General features: G+C 37.3%; 1 protein-coding gene across 1 annotated transcript in view; it reads right to left on the bottom strand.

Annotated features, from left to right (window-relative positions):
* The window catches only part of LOC136872244 (glutamate receptor ionotropic, kainate glr-3-like), a 121,029-nt gene that overhangs the window by 76,577 nt on the left and 20,831 nt on the right, over window positions 1-23,621 (bottom strand). Inside the window, exons 2-3 of the mRNA XM_068227383.1 lie at window positions 22,978-23,084; window positions 7,036-7,215 (exon numbers count right to left, since the gene is read on the bottom strand). Of these exons, the coding sequence (XP_068083484.1) occupies window positions 7,036-7,215; window positions 22,978-23,084 (287 nt within the window). The remainder of the gene's footprint in view (window positions 1-7,035; window positions 7,216-22,977; window positions 23,085-23,621) is intronic.

Raw genomic sequence — 23,621 nt, 5'->3', positions numbered from 1 at the left:
CCTATCTGTGTCGGCGCGACATAAAGTAAAGCAAAATAGTTTCTCTCTACGTGAGGAATCCATTCCTAAATTTTTGCCGTCGAGTTTTGGTATACACCCTGTAGAGTAACTAACTAAGATACTACATTGTGAGCTGAGTGCCATATGCAAGGTGGCCGTTGTTCAGATGCCAGCCAATGAATTAGGTATTTTGGAAATGAAATGTCACATTTCTGTGGCTTATATTCCATGTAAAAGTGAAGTTCCACTGGCTATGATCTCAATATCAGGAGTCACATAAAACTATCAGCTGCTTTGCTTTTGACATTTTTGATGCAACAGAAGAGGGCAGAAAAGAATACAGGCGATTAAAGAATGAAGTGGATAGAAAGTGCAAGGTAGCTAAGGAAGAATGGCTGAAGATGAAGTGCAATGTCTCATTGAAATTACACATTTACAGTAGATACAAGATTTGTAGGGATACTAAATTTGGCAGAACTCTAAAATGTCTGACAAAATTAGTTACACTGCCAGAAAAGATCTGGTCCTATCTATCTATCTATCTATCTGTCTGTCTGTCTGTCTGTCTGTCTGTCTGTCTGTCTGTCTGTCTGTCTGTCTGTCTGTCTGTCTGTCTGTCTGTCAGTCCGTCTGTCCGTCCGTCTGCCTGCCTGCCTGCCCATCTGTCTATCTGTGCCTTATTCAAATCCATACCATTCCACCAATCTCAACCAAATTTTGTATACTTTAATTACTTAACAATAGAGGAAGAGTGGATAATCATGAAAAATGAAGTTAGTAGGGCTGCTGAAGAAATGTTGGAAGGAAGAAAAGATCAACTAAGAATCAGTGGATAACTCAGGAGATATTAGACCTGATTGATGAAAGACGAAAATACAAAAATGCTAGAAATGAAGAGGGCAGAAAAGAATACAGGCGATTAAAGAATGAAGTGGATAGAAAGTGCAAGGTAGCTAAGGAAGAATGGCTGAAGAAGAAGTGCAAGGATGTTGAAGGTTGTATGGTCCTAGGAAAGGTAGATGCAGCATACAGGAAAATCAAGGAAACCTTTGGAGAAAGGAAACCAAGATGTATGAATATTAAGAGCTTAGATGGAAAGCCACTTTTAGGGAAAGAAAACAAAGCAGAAATATGGCAGGAACATACATAACAGCTGTATCAAGGTAAAGACATAGATGATTTGGTTCTGTAACAAGAAGAGGCTGTGGATGCTAATGAAATAAGAGACCCAATTTTGAGGTCAGAGTTTGACAGAACTGTGAGAGACCTAAATAGGAACAAGGCACCTGGAATTGATGACATTCCTTCTGAATTACTGACTACCTGAGGAGAAACCAGCATGACAAGGTTATTCCATCTAGTGTATAAGATGTATGAGACAGGAGAAGTGCCATCCAATTTTCGGCAGAATGTTGTTATACCTACTCCCAAGAAAGCCAGTGCTGACAAGTGTGAAAACTACCGCACCATTCGTTTAGTATCTCATTCCTGCAAAATTTTAACATGTATTATTTACAGAAGAATGGAAAGACAAGTTGACGCTGAGTTGGGAGAAGGTGGTGGTGGTGATTATTGTTTTAAGAGGAAGTACAACTAGGCAACCATCCTCTATATAACACTAATCAGAGGAAAAAATAGAAGGGATCCAACACTTCAAAAAATGAAGATATCGGTCAAAGAAAGACAAGGGCCACGAAGGGCGTGAAAATGAAAGACTCCCTAGCCCTCGCAAACCTAATAGCGTCGGGGTCGGAAAAGAACAAGAGTTGACCAAGGGAGGTCGGATAGGATAGATGAAAGTGAGGAGCCTGGCACAAGTAAGTGGAAGCAATGCCAGGACTCAGCTAAGGGCCCCGTGGTCGCCGATCCACGCTCTAAAGTTCAGAGCCCCTGGGGCAGTTGGGAGAAGATCAATTTGGCTTCAGAAGAAATGTAGGAACAAGTAAAACAATCCTGACTTTACGTCTGATCTTAGTGGATCAAATTAAGAAGGACAAGACCTAGAAATGGCATTCCATAATGTTGATTGGACCAAGCTATTTAGGATTCTGAAAGTGATTGTGATCGGATACTGAGAACGAAGAATTATCTACAATCTGTATGAAAATCAGTCTGCAGTGATAAGAATCGAGGGCTTTGAAAAAGAAGCAGCAATCCAGAAAAAAGTGAGGCAAGGCTGCAGTCTGTCCCCCCTCCTTTTCAATGTTTACATAGAACAGGCAGTAAAGGAAATCAAAGAGGAATTTGGAAAGGGAATCACAATCCAGGGAAAGGAAACCAAAACCTTGAGATTTGCCGATGATATTATTTTATCTGAGACTGCTGAAGATCTCGAAAAGTTGCTAAATGGTATAGATGAAGCCTTGGGTAAGGAATACAAGATGAAAATAAATAAGTCCAAAACAAAAGTAATGGAGTGCAGTTGAACGAAGTCAGGTGATGCAGGTAATATTAGATTAGGAAATCAAGTCTTAAAAGAGGTAGATGAATATTGTTACTTAGGTAGTAAAATAACTAACGATGGCAGAAGTAAGGAGGACATAAAATGCAGACTAGCACAAGCAAGGAAGAGCTTTCTTAAGAAAAGAAATTTGCTCACTTCGAACATTGATATAGGGATAGAAAGATGTTTCTGAAGACTTACATCTGGAGCGTGGCATTGTATGGAGGTGAAACATGGACGATAACTAGATCAGAAAGAAAGAGAATAGGAGCTTTCGAAATATGGTGTTACAGAAAAATGCTGAAGGTGAGATGGATAGATTGAATCATGAATGAAGAGATACTGAATCGAATTGGTGAGAGGAGATCAATTTGGCTAAATTTGATGAGAAGAAGAGATAGAATGATAGGACACGTCTTAAGACACCCAGGACTAGTTCAGTTGGTTTTTGAAGGAAGTGTAGGCAGTAAGAATGGTAGGGGTAGACCAAGGTATGAATATGACAAGCAGATTAGAGCAGATGCAATAGGTATGTAGAAATGAAAAGATTAGCACAGGATAGGGTGGCATGGAAAGCTGCATCAAACCAGTCTATGGACTGATGACTCAAACAACAACTTTTAGGTAACCCTATCTACAAAAGATTTTAATAGCCCTCTCCAATCCCTAGATTTAGGCCCTTTGGCACATTAATATATGCGAAATATCGTATTTGCCATACAGAGACGAGACAAAGCTCATTTTAAGCCTCACGATGTGAAGAACAAAACTCAATAAGGCCCTATGAGCCCAAAAATGGTTTTAAGGCCCTAAAACCAACTGTTATATTGACATCTCACTACCCCTACTCTAGGAATTGGATGAAGAAATGACTGGCCATAACCATGGGAACATGAGCTTAAAGATTCTACAGTAGCGAGTTTATGGATGTATATTCCAGCACAGCTGCCAACCAAAATTTGAAAGATCTGAAAAAAAATGCTGTGGGGTGAGACATCCATAGCACCCCTTAGGGCAGGGATGGAAGAGTATAAAATTAATAGAAATAGATCAAATGGCTTTTAGTGCCAGGAGTGTCTGAAGACATGTTCAGCTTGCCAGGTGCAGGTCTTTTGATTTGATCTGTGCATCGTGATGAGGATGAAATGATGCTACACATACACCCAGCCCCCTTGTCAGCGGAATTAACAATGATGATTAAAATTCCCGACCCTGCCAGGAATTGAACCCAGGACTCCTGTGACTAAAGGCCAGAATGCTAACCATTTAGCCATAGAGCCGGACAAAATCATAGCCCTATCGGCATGCTGGTGAGAAGGGGTGAAGAAGAAAATGTCCAAAATGACTGAGTTTTTAAATGAATGTGTGTATGTTCCAGCATAGCTCTCAATTAAACTTTGTACATATATGAATTACTATCTGAAAAAATAACTGGGGGGGGCAAGACACCCCTAGGGGGAGGGGGGTGGTGTAAAAAAAAAACTGAAAATGAACTATATTAGTGTCGAATCCATACTTTTCGGACCTGCCAAGAAGAACTGTGACTCTCTGGATGCCGTTTAAGTCATAGCTCAGCCCCAGGCGGAATGGAGGTTGTGAAGGGGTGGAAAAGAATGTCTAAAATGACCGAGATTATGGATGAATGTGTATGACTAACTCTGAGGCAAAAATACTGTTGTGTTAAGGCACCTCTTGCAGCCCTGGGCCCTGTTTCATAAAACATCTAATAATATTAATATTAATATAATATAATACAGTATTAACTAATAATATTAGTATTATATTTCATAGAACTATTAGCTAATAATATTAGTAATTAGTATATGAGTCAAAATTATTAATAGATATTCCTAATAATATTAGTAAATTGTTTGATAGACAACATGACTAATAAAATTTACTCATATTATTGGGATTATTTCTATGAGTGTATTTTGACTCATAATCCATATTATTAGTGAAACTAAAGTGAGTGGTATTTTAATATTTTGGCAAAAAATCGTGAAGATCAGTGAAATGGTCGACTGTGATTCAAATAATGATGTGGAATGAGTGCAAGTATTCACCGTTCAATAAATGTTAGACCAGAAACAGCCTGTACTGGTACATGACAAACATATGAATACAATGAGAGATTAAGGTTAGATTACAGAACTTTTGAGTATTTGGTTGATAGGATTGGTAATAGAATGTTCCACTGCAAGGAATGAAGTATAACCTCAAAACAGCAGCTTCACATTGCACTCCATGGGTTGGTGGTGATACACAGTATCACTGTGTTCCCCTAGTCCAGTTCTGCTTGGAGATGCCAGCTATCCTTTAAAATCTTGGTTTATACCACCAGTAAACCAAGATGGTGGTGGTGATTATTATTGTTTTAAGAGCAAGTACAACTAGGCAATCCTCTATATAACACTAATCAGATAGAAAAATGGAATGGATCCAACACTTCAAAAATTGAAGGTATCAGCCAAAGAAAGAGAAGGATCACGAAGGGCGTGAAAATGAAAGACACTCTAGGCCTCGCAACCTAATACTGTCAGGTTGGAAAAGAACAAGGGAGGTCCGATAGGATAGATGAAAGTGAGGAGCCTGGCACAAGTAAGTGGAAGCAATGTCAGGACTCAGCTCAGGGCCCTGTGGTCGCCAACCCACGCTCCCAAATTTGGGAGACCTTGGGGACCCTTTTAGTTGTCTGTTATGACAGGCAAGGGATACCATGGGTGTTATTCTACCGCCCCCACCCACAGGGGGTAGTAAACCAAGATTTTGCAAGTCCATCTCAACAGAGATTTTTAAGAGCACATAAAATATAAAAGTAAAAAGAACAAGGATGGTTATAGTGTGCAAAAGGCTACAAATAGTAGACATTTTAACGCAATTACTTTCTTCAAGGAAACTTTCTTTCTCTCACATTATTTTCACTTCTTTTATCCATACTTGTATGTATCAAAGTCAGGACAACGAAAATATCAAGTGAGCCTATCAAACATATGGATTAATAGCCAGTTGTAGTCAAGCACTAGCCCACTAGACTACTGCTAGGAACAAACACAAACCAAGAACATATGCAACAGACTGATTCTAACCTCCATTTGTATCAGTTGACTAATGAACTAATATTATTTTATATTTTATTAGTCATGTGTAAATCTTTATGAAACAGAATTTGGTTAACTAATAATTATTTTTATGAGTTCTAATATTATTAGGTAATATCATTAGCTAGTTTTATGAAACAGGGCCCTGGGGGTGGGAATGGGAAGGGAATCACAAAAATAATAGAAAATGACCCGTATTAATGTAGAATCCTTAGTTTTGGGGGTTGTTGAGATGAATAGTGACACTCCAGATGTCATTTCATTCCAAATTCAGCCCCCATTGACATGGGGTATGGGAAGGGATGAAAATGAAAAGGTCCAAAATGACCTAGATTATGGATCTATGCGTGTATGTTCCAGCATAGCTCTCAAGCAAACTTGGTACACATATGACTTACTGTCTGGAAAAAATACTGTGGTGGTAAGACATGCTTAAAGTAAATAGAAAATTTTAATATTCAACCTTCTCAATACTAAAAATAATTTGATGTTTTACAAAAACATTACAATGATATTAATAGGTACTAGTTTCGGTCCACTGTGGACCATCATCAGCCTAGCCAAATTACAACAGTTAAGGACATGGTGATAAAATAAAATCTTATTTTATCTTATTTTATCTTATTTTATTTTATCACTATGTCCTTAACTGTTGTAATTTGGCTAGGCTGATGATGGTCCACAGTGGACCAAAACTAGTACCTATTAATATCATTGTAATGTTTTTGTAAAACATCAAATGATTTTTAGTATTGAGAAGGTGGAATATTAAAATTTTGTATTTACTTTAAGCATAGTCTTAACTCAATACGGAACCTAACAATGAAGTTTATTACTTTGAGTGGTAAGACATCTCTAGCATCCCTAGGGCAGGGGATGACATGTAAAAATAATCAAAAATGACTGACAGTAGTGATGAATCCATACTTTTCAGGGTCATTAAGATACACTGTGACACTCTGGATGCCATTTAAGTACAAGTTCAGCATCCCTCAGCATGGGGGTTCAGAAGGGGTAAAAAAAAAAAAAAAGAAAATGTATGAAATGGAAGAAGAGAGAAGAATATTGATTCCACAGTTTCCAGGGTCCCTAGGCTGATTGGTGAGAGTCCTACTGACGGTTAGAATCATGTACACCATACCTACTGTATAATGCAACACATAAATACACATAGTAATAACTTACTTTAATTAGTTGCTTGAAAGGATCAGCTACTTCCCAGACAATCTTGTGTGCCAAAAAGAAATTCTTTAATGTGTAACAAAATATTCTCAAATTAAAACTTAAAATTATATACATAAAAATATTTCTAAATCTACAAAAGAGTTCACAAAATCAGTCAACGACACAATAAAAAATCTACAAAAATTCACTTCAAACAGGCAATACACAGTAAACATTTTAAAAAGTACCCAAGCAGAGCCGGGCACTACAGTAAATTATAAATATAAACAATAATTGATCAGCGTGTATTCTATTTACTATACTCACGACACACTATGTATAGGTGTAGAAAATCCAATAATCTCCATACGATTACTTGAAATTGAAACCTCGCATGCCGAAAGATCAGCTTCATTCCTCTGCAGAACACCGATCAATCCTGTCCAGTTCTTTCCATCTTTATCAACACTTCCATAAGAGTAACCTGGTAGATACTGCAATTCATAACTACAACCAACAATGATTATAGTTTTACCAAATCTTGTGACATACAGTTCTGGAGTTATAAATACTGCACATTACATTTCTGCAATACCAGAATAAAAATTGACATATTATAAAGCCAACCTTGGATAAGACAAACGCTGGTATATAAATCCTATGAAGGTGCAATGATGCACTTTGCAAGATAGTCTACACAAAGAGCAGTACAAAGATCTACTGATACACTGCAGAAATGTATACACACAGTGCAATGTTAAGTTGTTGCTCATGCGTTACAGGAAAATGATTTCTTAAAGGAAAGGACAATGTCTTTGACACAAGGTGTACAATGAGACAAGTTCATTCAAAGGAACACAAAGAGTTATGTTTACATGCAAACTTTTTGGTCCCATCAAGGAAGGAGTAAGCCAATATTAAAGGTGCAACAAGTTTCAGATATGAACAAACTCTGATATGTCATTGTACATGTTGTTCCACAGTTCATATGAATACAAAGCAAGCTATTTACAGAAAAACATATAACAGGCAATCAACGACCAAGACAAACATTTTTCACAGTAAGTGCACTGTGTAGAACAGTTTTAAAGACATCTTGTTTGAAGCGGTACTACGATGTATTGAATGATGGAGGTCATTCAGACATTTTTAGAATGCATACCAAATCAGATTTTAGAATCTTGGTGTTCGAGACTGGAGGTAAAAGAATAATTGTAAACACAGAAATTGTTGAATTCCATAATTCGTCATCCATGTTTGGTTTCCTAGAATCCAACAGAAGAACCCAAGTGTCCAAATCCTGTACATTTGGTCATTGGACATCATTCAAAAATATCTGTCTGGGACATATTTGCTAGCTAACTGGTAAATACCTTCAGGTTAGAGAAATCACTAGTTATCGACTAAAGAAACTGACCAGTGAGTTCTCCTGCTAGGACGTACATCAAAGGTAAGCTCCACCCATCTTTATGTCTACAGTAGTATAATCATATAAGAATGAGCTGTTGAGGAAACTGAACCCAAGTACTCACTTTATTCCTCGCTACACCAAACTCCTACCAGCATGTGATTGAACCATGTTAATTATTTGCACAGGGCTTAATTAATTTTCATCAATGAACTGTTTCATTTTGAACTGGCACAAGGAACACCCAAAAACAAACACAGCACAAATGAGCAAATACAAGAATAAGAAACAAATACTACTTACCTTGCCCACAGTGAATTAAATAAACAATAATGTGGAAGCACCCATAAATTAATTAGAGATAAAAAGGCCTTGACTCAAATGAAAATAGGCACTTGACAAGCAACTAATGACACTCAGTATACCAAATGATAAGACAAGACCTTTGTAAGGTGGAAACAAAATATTTAATAAGTAATAAAAATTTAACTTACAATTAATCAAACTGGGAAATGTTTCAAATACTCATAGTGTTTAGCAAAGATTAAAAAAAAATATATTGATGGATAACAGAAAACAATACTCATATACATCTCAAACTGGCCAGTCATTAAATTATTTAACATAGTTCCTTTTGATAGTTACAAATAAGTTAATAGGACCAACTGAAAAATGAATAGTATATAGTGAAATTAATGAAAGTTGAAGTTTGTTTCAACCTAATTAACCTTCACATTAAAATGGTTAAAATATAATCATAGTAACAAGTTCAAAATTAAATATGTGCATCAAATGCAACCTTAATGGAAGTTGAAATTAATCTCAAACTAATTAAGTCTTCAAATTAAATGATTAAATATAAAATCATAGTAAAACATTCCCCAATATAATCACATAACATTAAAGAAAATATGAGTTTTCCGCCAAAACTGCAGAACAAAATCACACAAGGAAAGGAATAAAGTTGACCAAGCCAAGCTATTACTAATAACAGGCAAGGCCATCTTAACCAAAGCGTACTCAAGAAAAAAAAAAAAAAAAAAAAAAAAAAAAAAAAAAAAAAAAATGGAAAAGAAGAAAACAAAACACAGATGTGGATCAGAATGGTGAGTGGCTAAGAAAAGAAAATTTAAGAATTAGGAGAATCAAATTTCAACTCTTTACATACCATGGTGATAATAATAATTACATTAGATTGTATGATTTAAATTTCACTAATATAATCATTATCGTGGTTATTGAATTTAATGTAAGGCGGCCTTGGAAGTGACATGACGGACTTGTGAAGTAGAATTTAAACATCCAACACCAGAAGAAGACAAGAAGAATGATCGCATTACAAGAAGATACCAAACACAGGCAAAACCCACAATTAAATAATAATACAAGAGTTCACTTTACAAGCATAGAATAAATAAGATAAAAAATACACCACTATAAGAATAAAAAGAAAGATACCCCAAAAGAAAATCAGTTGAAAATATCAAACACAAGCAACATTCCCAGTCAAATTAAAATACTTGTAGGATAACCTTTACACTCATAGGCCCACATACCGCAATTACAAATCACCTTAGTTACCCATTAAAAATATTAGTGGGATTAAACAAATTTATAATTTAGATTTTTTTTAACATTTCTGAAAAGAGGATACGAATAGTTCATCCACATAATAATTCTATAACGTTCCATTTTTTTTTTTTGTTGACTCAAACTTGAGGTAAAATGCTCCTGCATTAATCCACCGGGCTGTAGAATAGTTTAGTTTATAGAAAAAATTTGAAGTTATTTACATCAGCTGAGACGAAAATAAGGAAGGTAATCGAAACCTTGTGGTATCACTCTCACCAGGACTGGCACACAGCCATTTGTAAATTTTAACTCATCACCCTTCAATCCACACCCAAAAATAATTAATCAAAACTAGATTTAAATATAGAAATTAAGTTTGATAGCTTAAATCAGTCTATCATGGAATATCAAACTCCATTCTGTCGATCACAGGATGTGTCCCAATGAACATGTACAAATGCACATCCATCTTGGACCCCAGACACAAGGCAAAATGCGCAGTAACGAGTTCATTCAAGCAAGAAGAAGCTTTCAGTGCATGCGCGCCAGTATTGATTTTTCTGAGAGGCCAATCACTGCATCCGCCCAAGGACACAGAAATTACATATCACATATTTTAAATAATTAGTAATGGTAGAATTACACCAATTAAACAGGCGTACCGAATGAAAATATCTGCAACAGAAACATGGAGAAGCATGGAACACGTCCAAGAAGACCAAAAACAATTTTGAAGACCGGAATACACAAACACACGCATTAATCATGTGGTGGCATGACATGCCTCATCAGTAAAATCACTGGTACAGTCAAAATGAAGCAGCACCCAATAATGTCCAGAAGAGGATACAATTAATAATTTTGATGCAGAAGGCAGGGTTGCCAGATCTCCCGAAATTTCATGAGATCTCCTGATTTTTTTGCAACACACCAAAAAACAAAACAAAAAAATCCCAAAATTTCTTCCAATTCAAATTTAAGGAAAATAAATAATAATGATTAATGGTACGCAATATATTTGTGCTGAAAACATTTTCCTCGTCTCACTAAGTGGCATTTTATCAGTAACATCACTCGTTTGGTACTTCCCGGCATTCATTTTAGGCTCGATTTATGTAATCTCTCCCCTCTTATTGAACTTAAAAACTCATGCTTGACTGCATCATTTGAAGGGAAATCACTGACCCGCATACAGAATCAGATCAGGATGTTAAGTGAATTAGTCACAGTCAGTTGTCGTTCACATCAGGCCACTTTAACTGCATGTTAATCTGTGTCACAGTTCCTAATAGTTAGCTGGCAAGTCTTTTATTAGAAATATGGTTTCTAGTTCAAGTTCTGATTCGGTATCTGTGTCAAAATTAATAAAGAAATATGTGAAGTATAGTTGTTAGTATAAAGCAGAATGGGAAAAAAGATGCAACTTTCCATGGATGGTTAAAGGAAAGTGGGAAGGGTCCATTTTATGCGTTCTGTAGCGCATGTGATAGTGACTTGAATATAACATCTGATAAAACTGACCTGGTGAAACATTCTAGGGGAAAGAAATGAGTAGGTGCGTCAGTGTTCAGAAACAAATAAAACTTAGTGATATGGCATCCATTAGTGGTAAAACAAAATTAAGTGAATCAGTTAAGGCCGGTGATAATCACCTTATAGTTTTCCGAAACTCATCCAAGCTATATGTCCCGATTCAGAGGTTGCGAAACACATTCAGTATGAAAGAACAAAACTGACAGCAATCATAAATCAGGTTACAGGGAAGGAAAGTCTCAACCGTATAATTGATGTGCTTCATCATCATCATCATTGTTGACCAACTCCAGTTCCCCAGGTATGGTATACGAGCCCTTTCCATTTTGTTCGGTCCATGAACCATTCTGCGTTCACAATCCGCTCCCAATCCTGACCTGTCTCCTCTACATCCTTCTTCACTAAGTCTGTCCATTGTTCTCTAGGTATTCCCACTGGTCTCTTTCCCCTTATTTCTCTTTCATACTCCTTTCTTGCAGACCTATTGGCACTCATTCTATTCACATGATCAAACCACTTCATTCTTGCCTGGAGTAAGGAGTCTTCTAGTCCTACGTCTTCTCTGACTTTTTCATTCCTGATTTTATCCCTCCTGGTCTTCTGGATCATTGTGCATAGGAACTTCATTTCTGCTGCTTGGAGTTTCGAGTTGTCCTTTCTTGTTAATGTAGCAGTTTCCAGGCTGTATGTGAAGATAGGGATGTAGTATAATTTATAGAGTGTCATCTTGGTTTTGAGTGGTACTTGTTTATCCCATAGTAGCTGTCTTACTTGGAGGTAAAAATGTATTGCTTTGCTGATTCGACTGTTTACTTCATATTTAGCTAAGTTATCCTTGGACATTATACTACCCAAGTACTTAAATTCTGTGACAATGTCAGCTTAGTGCCATCTAGCATGATTTCTGGCTGGTTGTCACCCACCTGTACCTTCAACACCACCATTTTAGCCTTGTTGATGTTTAATCCATATCTCTCAAACTCCTGACTCCACCCCTGCAGTCTCTCTTCCACATCTTTCTCTGAGTTACCTGAAATTACTACATCATCTGCAAATGCAAATGCTTTTAAGTCTTGTTGCCCCTTTTCTTTTAGCGCCTTTAATATGGTATCCATTACAATGATAAATAATAGGGGCAACCTTGTTGTATTCCCCTTTTTGTCTCAAACCAGTCTGACAGTCAAGAACCGACTTGTACACAGCTTCTGGTTTTCTGGTAAAGCACATTAACTTTTGAAATTAGACTGTCTTGAACTTTGAGCTTTCCCAGGCACTCCCAAATAAGCTCCCTTGGTATGCTGTCATAGGCCTTTTTGATGTCAAGGAACAGTAGATACAAAGGCTTCTCTTTTTCCCAGTGTTTTTCCATTAGCATCCTGACAGCAAATAGAAGATCTGTTGTTGAACTTCCAGGCCTAAAGCCATGTTGTTCCTCTTCTAAAAGTGGTTCTACAATTTCTCGTAATCTATCCTCTATAATATTTTCCAGAATTTTTAGTCCATGAGAGATTAGAGTGATGGCGCAGTAGTTGATACATTTCCGTCTGCTGCTTTTCTTGAATATAGGTACAATTATACCTTTCTTCCAGTCTTCTGGGATGGTATTTTGCTTCCATACTACATTTAGGAGTTTATATAGCCATTGGATTGCTGGGCTTCTCAACATGTCCACACTTAACTCATCTATTCCTGCAGCTTTCCCTTTCTTCATACTTTTAAGGCTCTTCTTATCTCCAGCCATGTGATTGGTGGCTCCACACTTTTACTGGTCTCTTCACTTTTTCCAGATTCTTCTCTGTTTTGAATTACATTTGATGCCTCTCCATTCAGGAGATTGTCAAAGAAGGTCTTGAATTCTCTCCTGATTCCATCTTCCTTTCGTACTACTGACCCATTTTCCTGCTCTATTACCTTGATGTCTTATATGTTATTTTGCTTGTTTTTAATTACTCTGTTAAGAAGTTTCTTGTTTCCACTGCTGTCCTCTTCCAACTTTTCTACAAACTCATTCCATTTTTTCTCTTTCTCTTTCTTACCATCCTCTTAGCTGTAAGTTTCTTTGCCCTGTAGAATTCCTGTAGTTTAGTCATTCGTTGGCCACCTGGATTTTGTACATCTCTTTGCTTTTCTTTGTCTAGCATCTTTTGTGCCCAATTTCTCTCTTTTATAGCCAATCTGACTCTGTCATTCCACCAAGGTGTTTCTTTTTCTTTCATGTCGATCCTGTTACTCCACATAGGTCTTTTAGCTTCACCCACCAAAGCATCTTTAAAAATTTTCCATTCTTCTTCTACTGTATTGTCCCCGTTAAAATTGGCGATATTACGAATATTTTAACAAGTGGAAAGTGAAAATTTTATTGTCTGCCTGTAACTGCAGCATATCATTTGGGGAGTTGTGGCGAGCTGAGAACGAGTTTTTTTTCGTCGTTCAGAGGGGTGACACACCGGCAAGACTGTGCCAAGGTCAGAGCAGACCACGTGACTGCCTTCGCACGCGCGCAACCCAGCTTGTTTCTGGAATAGTCTGAGCCAATTAAATGAGACCATCAGCCAATTACCGTTCTCGCTGAAGATCACACCTCCCTGGCTAATTCGATAAAAGGCCTTGTTTCGAGTAAATCGCTCTCTTAATGCTCTTAATGTTCTTGAAACTCTTACTCTGAAGTTCTGAAGCTCTTACTCTGAATATCCTTCGTCGTGTTGTGCTGCACCACGTTATCGGGCCACGTGGAGAAGTAATTCCAGTTCAAGTCGACGCCGTTCTGCTAGAATTTAGAGAAACCATTAGTGAATTCTATGGAATAAAGACGCCTAGGAGCCAAGTTAAGTGTGACAGTGTAGACGAGCTATTTATATTCGGCGTGTGCTTGTGCAAAATACTTAATTTTGTCATCTCAGTTACAGCTTGTGACCGGCATTCTACGGAAGTCGTCTTAGAATTGAACATCTCAAGATGGATAATTCCGCAACCACCGCCAACATCATTTCATCGAGGGACACCTGTTGCAGAGCCTCCATGGAGCTGTAAAATGTGAGGCGTATCTGGTAATTGGAAGGAGACTGACCGGAGGAGTATGCTGGAATAACTGACTGTCGACGGGAATCGAACTACATAAAAACTTGAGTACCTTTTTAATTTAATTTATCTGTCTTACCTTTTGTACAACTAGAGGTCTTTCTTCTTAAGTCGTAGATCTATTAGTTTGTTGTAGTTAGAAATATTTCATTTTTCCACTTCTTAAGGTGTCGTGGTAGACTAGGTACGTGTGAATGAAATTTTGGAATCTATTAGAGTAGACATGTAGGTTGTCTTTGAATGATTTCCCATGCTTAAGGAGCTTTATATTTAATAATCACTGACCACACGATAAATCTACTTTCCTTGTAATGTTGAAAGTTACTGGATGGAAATTTACGTGTACATTTTGAGTGAATAGGGTCGAACCTAGTGTCTTTCAAGATCACTTGTTGCATTTATGATGAAGTCATCTAATTTTACGATATTCCACGAGGATCAGTAGATGTAATAATCACTTAAATAATAATAATATTAACTAAAGATCGGGTAAAACAGAAGTAAACGCTCGTGAGCCATAAAACTACTGTAGAGTCCTTATATGTGAGATTGAATGTGCTCTGTTCATGAAGGGTCTGGAATATGACCAATCCTGAGGGATACTTGTTGTATAATTGTGTAGTTGATGATTTAATGATGATATTTGACTTATTCTTGTGTATTGGGAGCGCAAGATGGATTATAATTATTGGAGCACGTGTTGCGAGTGTATTTCACAGGTAGGAAATAAAAGTAATACAAGTAAGGCTCACGCTTGCGGTAATTTCAACCTGTAGCCCAAATGATGGTAGTGCTTATGGATTTTACTAGAATCTTCCATTATAATTTCATGAGTTAGATGAACTTACATTGATATGTGAAATGTGTTTCTACCAAGTGATACCCATGACTTCGATCACTAGCCACTATAAATGAAGGATAATTTCAGTACACGGATTATTTCTGCTAGACATTACGCATCCCGACCACCAATAAAAATCATTAATAAACTTGCCAAAACAGGATTCGATGTAAATAATGTACATAAAAACGTGTTTCCCTAGTGTGAATGTGTGTGTGTATGTAAATATGTATATCTCTCTTGTGCCATGTTGATTTCATTTAATTTTGATCTGGTCACGCACTCGCTGTGACGCAGATTACACTCATCGTTGTGTGTTGCCTTAAGAAATAATTTTCATGCCCTTAAGGGAAAGTTTGATTAAGTTAAGTCGAGGAAGACTAGGAAGAACTTATTTTCTTAATTAGCGAGATTTAAAAGGAAAGATCATCTCGTTACTTTATGAAGGCACTCGATTTGTAAATAAAATTTATTTAACTAGCTCACACGTTGGTAATGCAAATTTCTAAAATTTGAAATATTTTAAGATTAATTTGAATAGAAATGAAATACAAAGATCAGAGGTAGAAATTTGTTAGCCGCATGATTAATTGGAGTTATGGTGAAAATAAGTCATTAATAATTAATTCAAAATAATTATTCTGAAATGCTAATGACGATCATTAGGTAAATAATGCAGTGGAAAATTATTAAGAACACGATCGTGTGACAATGAAACATGGGCTAATTAAATGATGAGAAATTAATAATAATAATAATAATAATAATAATAATAATAATAATAATAATAATAATAATAATAATAATAATCAGAATAATAATTAATTAATTTTGAGAATTTTGAAATCAATTTTCATTTTCTACTGAAGTTCATGTTGGTGTCATTGACTATTATTAAATACTGTAAATGACAAATTCAGTTGAGTACATCTTAAAACCACGTGTTGAGACTACTTTGAATTGGTAAAGCTTTGAATACATTTATTGTAAAATCCTCGTTCGCAAGACAGCTGTTGATCAACTTTTTTTAAGTTCTATGTTAATTTATTTAATTCTTTCAGTCGAATGTTTTGATTTGAAAAGGCAAGAGGCCTAATTTTTCTTTGGTTTCATTACAGCACAGTAAGGCTGGAGATTAAGAACACGTGTCACTCTAAATCGAGGAAGAAATGCAATATTATGAAAGTTCTATTTTTGTAAACACATCAGCAAGAGTATTTCATTTGTTTGTTTGCTTATGTGAATAAATGTCAGAGTGTTGTTTTAACATTTCTTTTTATCCTGCTTGGTCATCAATCCCTAACATCCCTTAAATGCCTCTAGAAAGTGATAGCCAACGATCGAACGGTCCACCTTGGGATCTCTCGCTCGATGGCTGGGCTTAGCTCAGGAAAAATGGGGGCAGTATTCATTTCCCCTTCTGGTAAGTGTCTCTGTATCCTTATTTTACATTCTTCCTTCAGCTTGGCTTCTTCTAATTTCCAAGTCCACTTTACATTTTCTTTTTTTTTCCTTTGGGGTTGTATTAGCCACATGATTTATGTCTGAAATCAATAATCTATGATCACTGTCCATGGTCTCACTGGGGATAACTTCGACATCAGTTACATATTTTCTTCCACCTTTGTTAGTGATTATATAGTCGATGAGAGACTTATGTTTTCCATCCCAGCTATATCTTGATATCTTGTGTCTGTCTTGTTTTTGGAAGAAGGTATTTTTGATAATCAATCCATTTCTTCTGCACAAATCAAGCAGTTGTTCGCCTTCTGCATTTCTGTTCCCAAACCCATGTGGTCCAATGATTTACTCATAACAAAATCTGTCTGTCCCAACTTGTACATTTAAGTCCCCAATGATGATGACATTTTCTTCATCAATTATATTTTCTAGATCTTGACAGAATTGTTCCTTCTCTTGAGCACTACATCCAACCTGTGGTGCATTTACCTGCACAACCGTGTAATTTGTGGAGTCCATCTGTATAGATAATTTAATGATCCTATCATTCTTATAGGATACTTCAGTAATGGTGTCCATGCCTTTTGTTATCAGGAAAGCTACACCATTTCTGGCCTCTTCCTTGTGTCCACTTCATACTTTGTAGCCATCTCTGAGAATCTTGCTACTTGCCTTTCTCCATTTTGTTTCACTCATTCCCAATATGGATAGATTTTCCTCTTCACCATATCGATAAGTTCTCCAGTTTTTCCAGTCAGTGTCAAAATATTCATAGTCCAAATTCTTACATTGTTCTTCGGACATATCTGTCTTTCATCGGAGCCATGTTGGCCGTCATACCTGCCAGATCTGCTCAAAGACTTTGTCAATTTCGGTATTATTTTTTATCTCCATCCGAGGCTCATTTGATTGTTGAAAGCAATTCGAAGACACTACCACTGACTTGCTAGGCCTACCATGGATCTTTGCAGTGATACACTTTGTTATGCACTAGATAGTCGGTGCCTGACACGCATTTCCTCATGTCAGTTAAGTCTATGGTTTACCCGCCAATACTCGGGAGGCTGATTGCAGTGGTTGCCCACTGATGTGCTTAAAGGAAGTAAATTAAGTCCAATTGTTGATGAATACACTAGGGGCATATATAACATTTATGCATGGCTGTGCGTGTGCTGGACAAGAGTAATGAAGTACGGTACCATAACTGGTAGTTTTCTTGGTGTAAAATTACCAACGTGCATAGAAGACCTTGCAAGGGATGTGTACAGCTACATTCATTTTAGTCCTAAACACATAGGTGGACTAAAAAATTCCAAAATTTTGTGAAAGTAAAGCCCCATAAACTACTTCATCCTAGTCAGACATGCAGGTTTCCTCTGCATGTGGTTATATCAGGATCAGAATTCAGGACAGGTGTCTGTGAGAAATCAGTACGAGTCACTGCAGGTAGAACAACAGAGGGGAGATGAGGAGCAGGGAACTGTTGATGAGGTGTGTGGAAGTAGGAGGAAGGGAAAAGGTAGGAAAGGGAAATGTAGAGGATAGGGAAACACAGGTGAAACAGGGTCATGGGAGGGATAAAAGGGAGGAGGAAGTAGCTTCTGCAGTTGTCTGGAAAGATAGCGATGACCGGGAGGGGAGGGGATCAAATGAGGTGGATAGGGTTGAGGCTCCGGTCATGGGGGATACCATTGTTAGATATGTGAGGAAAGTGTGTGGAGGAAAGGGAACCAGGGTAGAGTGTTATCCAGAAATTAGGTTGAGGCAGATGTTGAGGAAAGTAGAAAAGAAGGTGGAGGGGAAGAATAAGAAGGTGGTAGTGTTTCACATTGGTACCAACAACGTAAGGCACGCTGGTATAAGTACCAAAATAGTTGGGGATGTGTGGGATCTGGTAAATGCAGCATGAGTAAAATTTAAGGAAGCGGAGACTGTTATCAGTGGAATACTGTGTACGAGGGATACTGACTGGAGGGTGATCGGGGATTTAAATGAGACTATGGAGTGGGTATGTGTGCTGCGTACTTGTGTGAGACAGTGTTATCAGCACCTGACAGAGTATAAAAGGGCCCTCATTGTGGGTCTCCATTTGGCTAGCTGGTCGAATCATGCAATATCCAGATTTGTGGGGTATTCAGATGTGACAGTGACTCGATGTTGGACTTCATGGGACGTGAGGGCAGGCATACTCATTGTCAAAGCTCTGTTTGACAAAGTCTGACCACCACAAGGGAGGATTGTTATTTGTGCATCAAGCACATCGTAACCCCTTCACATCTATGCTACCATATGTGAAAAAGTAATGGATTCCTTGCAACATTCTGTGTCATCCCACATCAGTGGTCAGATACTAGCAGCAGCCAGATTAGGGATTTACCGTACCATGCCTCATTGTTGTAGTCTGCAACTCGTATCTGAGTAAACATATTCTTCAGCAGTTTACAATTTCACACTCACAATGCTTTGTGAATATGTTTCATATGACTTAGTAGGCTAATCTTGGCATGTAAAATATGTCCCCACAAATCACATAGAATGGCTGGGGGAGGGCGGCGCTGAGCTTGACGGATTCATAGGCTGCCATTAACATTACAACACAAACTACTGCGTTTGGTGTGGTGTCATAACCGGGAAACACGGGATGCTGATGAATGACATCACATTGTGTTCAGCAATGAATCATGGTCTTGCACTACCCCAGATGACCATCGTCTGACGATGTTTTGGAGAGGCATGGCAGTGTTACTCCTGGCATCATGGTGTGGGCAGCCATCGGGTATGACTTCAGGTCACGGCTGGCAGTGATTGAGGAAACTCTGATGGCACAATGGTACGTCACCGACATCCTGCGTCCAGAGTGTGAATAGAGATGCTGGGATCTACTCCTACACAGTATCACAGTGCCACTTTTCAACAGGACAATGCTCGTCCACACACGGCACATGTCTCTATGAAATGTCTGCATGATGTTGAGGTACTCCTGTGGCCAGCCAGATTCCTAGATCTGTCCCCGATAGAACATGTGTGGGACCAGCTCGGACGTCAACTCCGTCACAGTGCCAGTAAACAGGATATCGAGGACCAGTCACAACAGTTGTGGGCCAGCTTGCTTCAGGAGAAGATACAACGGCTTTATGACACCATTCCCAACCGAATCAGTGCATGCATCCAGGCTAGAGGGGGTGAAACGTCATATTGATAAGTAGGATTGCACTGCCAAGTTCTTTGTAAGTTTGTCTCAATTTTGTAATCACTGAAATAACATTACACACCCTCTCAATATGTGAAGTTTAATTTCGTTTCCTCCTCCCCTTCTCGGTGCTTCAATTTTTTTGTTGGAGAGTGTACCTGGTTAAATACAGGTGTTGCAAATGATTGAATTTTGGACACTACTTCACATTCTTCTTGTAATTTAAGCTTTAACTTACATGAGGAATATCATTTCATACATATCAGATTTTAAATTTAGCTAATACACTCAACCCTCTCCTTAGTGTGCCAAACATAGTTCAATTTTCCCCTCCAGCTATGAGTTGTTTTCAACTTTTATACATGGTATTTATCATCCTAAATAACACTGATTAGATTTTGAACTACTTAACATCCACACATACTGTATAAATATGTGATATGTGACTAATTTGTGCATTACTCATATAAATATGTTGTCACTGCTTCATAAAATTTAAGCCAGCACTTGGATACTACAGTTGCAAGATGCAAGCCATACTCATGATATAACTATTCCTTCTATGATCTTCCTCCTTTCCTCTTTGTCTTTCCTTAATTGTGACAGTATAAAGACAGAATTGGGAATTGATTTGAAATTTCTTAGTGTATTAAAAAAGCCTCTGTGGCTCAGGCAGCAATGCGTCGGCCTCTCATCGCTGGATTCCGTGGTTCAAATCCCGGTTACTCCATATGAGATTTGTGCTGGACAAAGCGGAGGCAGGACAGATTTTTCTCCGGGCACTCTGGTTTTCCCTGTCATCTTTCATTCCAGCAACACTCTCCAATATCATTTCATTTCATCTGTCAATCGTTAATCGTTGCCCCAGAGGAGTGCGACAGGCTTCGGCAGCCGACACATTTCCTATCCTCGCCACTAGATACGGGCTTCATTCATTCCATTCCTGACCCGGTCAAATGACTGGAAACAGGCTGTGGGTTTTTATTCTTCATTTCAGTGTATTAAAAAAATATTTGTTATATAAGATTTTATTCTGTTTGGACCAAAATTTTGAACTTGGAAGAATTGTTTCAATCTCATAAACCTAGACTTATCCAGAACCTTTTCACCCTGACTGTTTTAAAACATTCTTATTTATTTGTAGCAAAATTATCAGTTAATCTGTGAACTTCTAAATTTTCTTTTGGGTCAAATTATTTTGCAACACACTGCACTATAATGCACAGTTTAGGAAGAACGTTTCTGCTGCATAAGTGTGAACTTTGTACATTCGATTCTCCCCGAGTCAGCATGAAAGAAGAGCATTTTGACTGGAGAAAATAAAGAAGATTGTAATTGGTGAATGTGAAATTCCAAGGTGGATTCTGGATTCTGATTGATTTTCTTTGGCAGTTGCACCATATCCTGTTTTTCGATCTTGCCCCGCTTCTTTAGTGGGAGCAAGGTAACGCCTGTGTCTTCGACCATCTTAGCAAGCGGACGTCCTCGTTCTTCAGTCTTGGCCATCTCAGGGTAAGCACTGTTCTTTCTTCCATTTTCAATTTTAATTTAATTTTAATTTAAATGTAATACTTTTATTTCTTTCATAATGCAAAAGTTTGCCCTCAAATTTACTGTTCAGCACTTTTGTCTATATGACTTAGCTTCTCGGCTAAGTTCATCTACAATTTGTTTCTTAACCTTTCCTGTACTAATGTTAATTTTATCCATTGGGTTTGCCGTCCAGTAGTTTGTTTATCCACTCATTTGATCATATACTGAAGTGTTTCAGTGATGATGCAAGAGTTTCTTTCACCTCTTAGTTCGGGAAAATTTTCATTAGTTCTCTTGTTTTGTGTAGAATGGTACTAGCCCTCGAGTTAATCTGCGTTTGTCATTGGAATAGGTTTTCGATATGTTTTAATTTAGTGCCAAACAACTTGTAATTATGAACATTTCCATCTGTTCCATAATGGTACAGTAATGACTCCATAATCGAGGTTCTTCAACATTACTAATTCCATAATGGCTAATAATGATCAGATCACACATGCGTACACATATATACAGGCTTGCTCCTTGTGGCTGTAGCATTGCCAAAAGTCCACTGATAGCAACGCTCTAAAACATCTTCAAGTGTCTCTTAGTCAACGCAACCTCATTCAAAATTGGAGCTTTCAGATTGGTTACCAAGCAGCCGATACGAAAGTTAGCGATCTCTAGTGGTCATCCACATTGATGAACTATCATCTTCAGCCTATACTTCCCAGCTGTACCGAGGTTTCCAAGCCACTTGTTGCAACACTTTCAACTGATTTCAACCGTCTCTACTGATAGAGTCACCGTTTCCCATGTTGCATAATCTTCACTGCTAAGTCATGTGTACAATCTCTTACCCAAATTAAAAGTTATACAAATATAAGGATATACATGTTCAATATTCCCTAACTACAAATCCTTCTTATAATACTTTTATTACATCTTAATTTAACAAACTCATATGATGTTCAATACTTTATATTACAAATTATTTTATGAACATTTCCTAACCTAAAATCACAAGATCATACTTGTGTACGGTTACAAGTTTTTGGGATTATTCATTGATGGCAGGTATAGAGGAAATTTTTCAATATACTTGGGAAAATATTTAGGGTGTCCAGCATGAACACATAGTCAAGTGCAAAGTACTGTACAAGAATTTTGTTTTGTAGTGTTGTTGCTGTATTATAGGTGAAGTTTTCATGAGTTGTGTGGCATTCTTCGTGCATATAACATTGTGAGGAATATCATTCCACATCTGTCATTGCTCACTCAGTTTAGATTAGGATTTTAAGTTAAAGAACAAAAAAGTCCTAGTACATTTCTGTGAAAACCATAATTGTATGATTACAATGCGTTACCAGGTGAAACTGCAAGTGCATTGTTCAACATCTGCTGCAGCTTATGTTATGATGCTAGTGTGACACCAATTTGGAAATGGCTGTGAATGCTTTTTTTTTTTTTTCAGTAGCTGGGTTAAGGAATGTGTTCACCGCATGCCACTGCTATCAACTGGTGGTGGTGTCACATTAAGTTCCAAGTAGGGAATGAAGACCTAGCATTTTCCATATTCGTTGGAGTATTTACTTTGATACATACTTACATTAGTATCAGTTTTCCATAGTTTATCACAATCTAAGAGTAGCAAACAACAGTAATACTTACGTGAAATTCATCATTTCCATGAGATTTGTGAAGATGCTACCAAAATATCCACCTGTTATTTCAAAATTTCCACCATTTTTATTGATTTTAATGTAGAAGCTATTTACCTGTTGAATGAGGAAACACATATGTATCAATTACCTATGTATAATGTATAAATCCACTACATTATTTTATATTGAACAAATTGGCTGTAATTTGAAAGTACGGTATACAGAATACACACGATATTCTAAAAAAACAGAAAAACTGCTTTTGCTAACCTCATGTTAGAAGATATTTAAAACAGACAAGGAATATCTCCATTAGAATCTAAACTGGAAGAATTTAAACAACAAATTACCATATTTTCTCACATAATTAATGCCCCTACATAATTTAAAATTACTTTTTTTGGTTCAGAGTGGGGAAAAATAAATTTTGTGTATTTGACACACCTACTTTCTTGATAATTTATCGCACTCTTCCAGATGCATTTTGAAATAAAGTTGTCAGGTAGCAGCCTTCCTATTGCAAAACCTGGCATTCCAAATACTGCGCAAATTCCAATTATCACTCATTAGGAAATATCACTGGCCATTGCACTACTTTAGTTCAGTGAGTGAATTAGTGCAGATCTGACTAGTGATGCTCTATTCCAGTCT

The sequence above is a fragment of the Anabrus simplex genome, chromosome 4 (genome assembly GCF_040414725.1).
Source record: "Anabrus simplex isolate iqAnaSimp1 chromosome 4, ASM4041472v1, whole genome shotgun sequence".
Lineage (NCBI taxonomy): Eukaryota > Metazoa > Arthropoda > Insecta > Orthoptera > Tettigoniidae > Anabrus > Anabrus simplex.
This window is presented reverse-complemented; position numbering and strand designations above follow the sequence as displayed.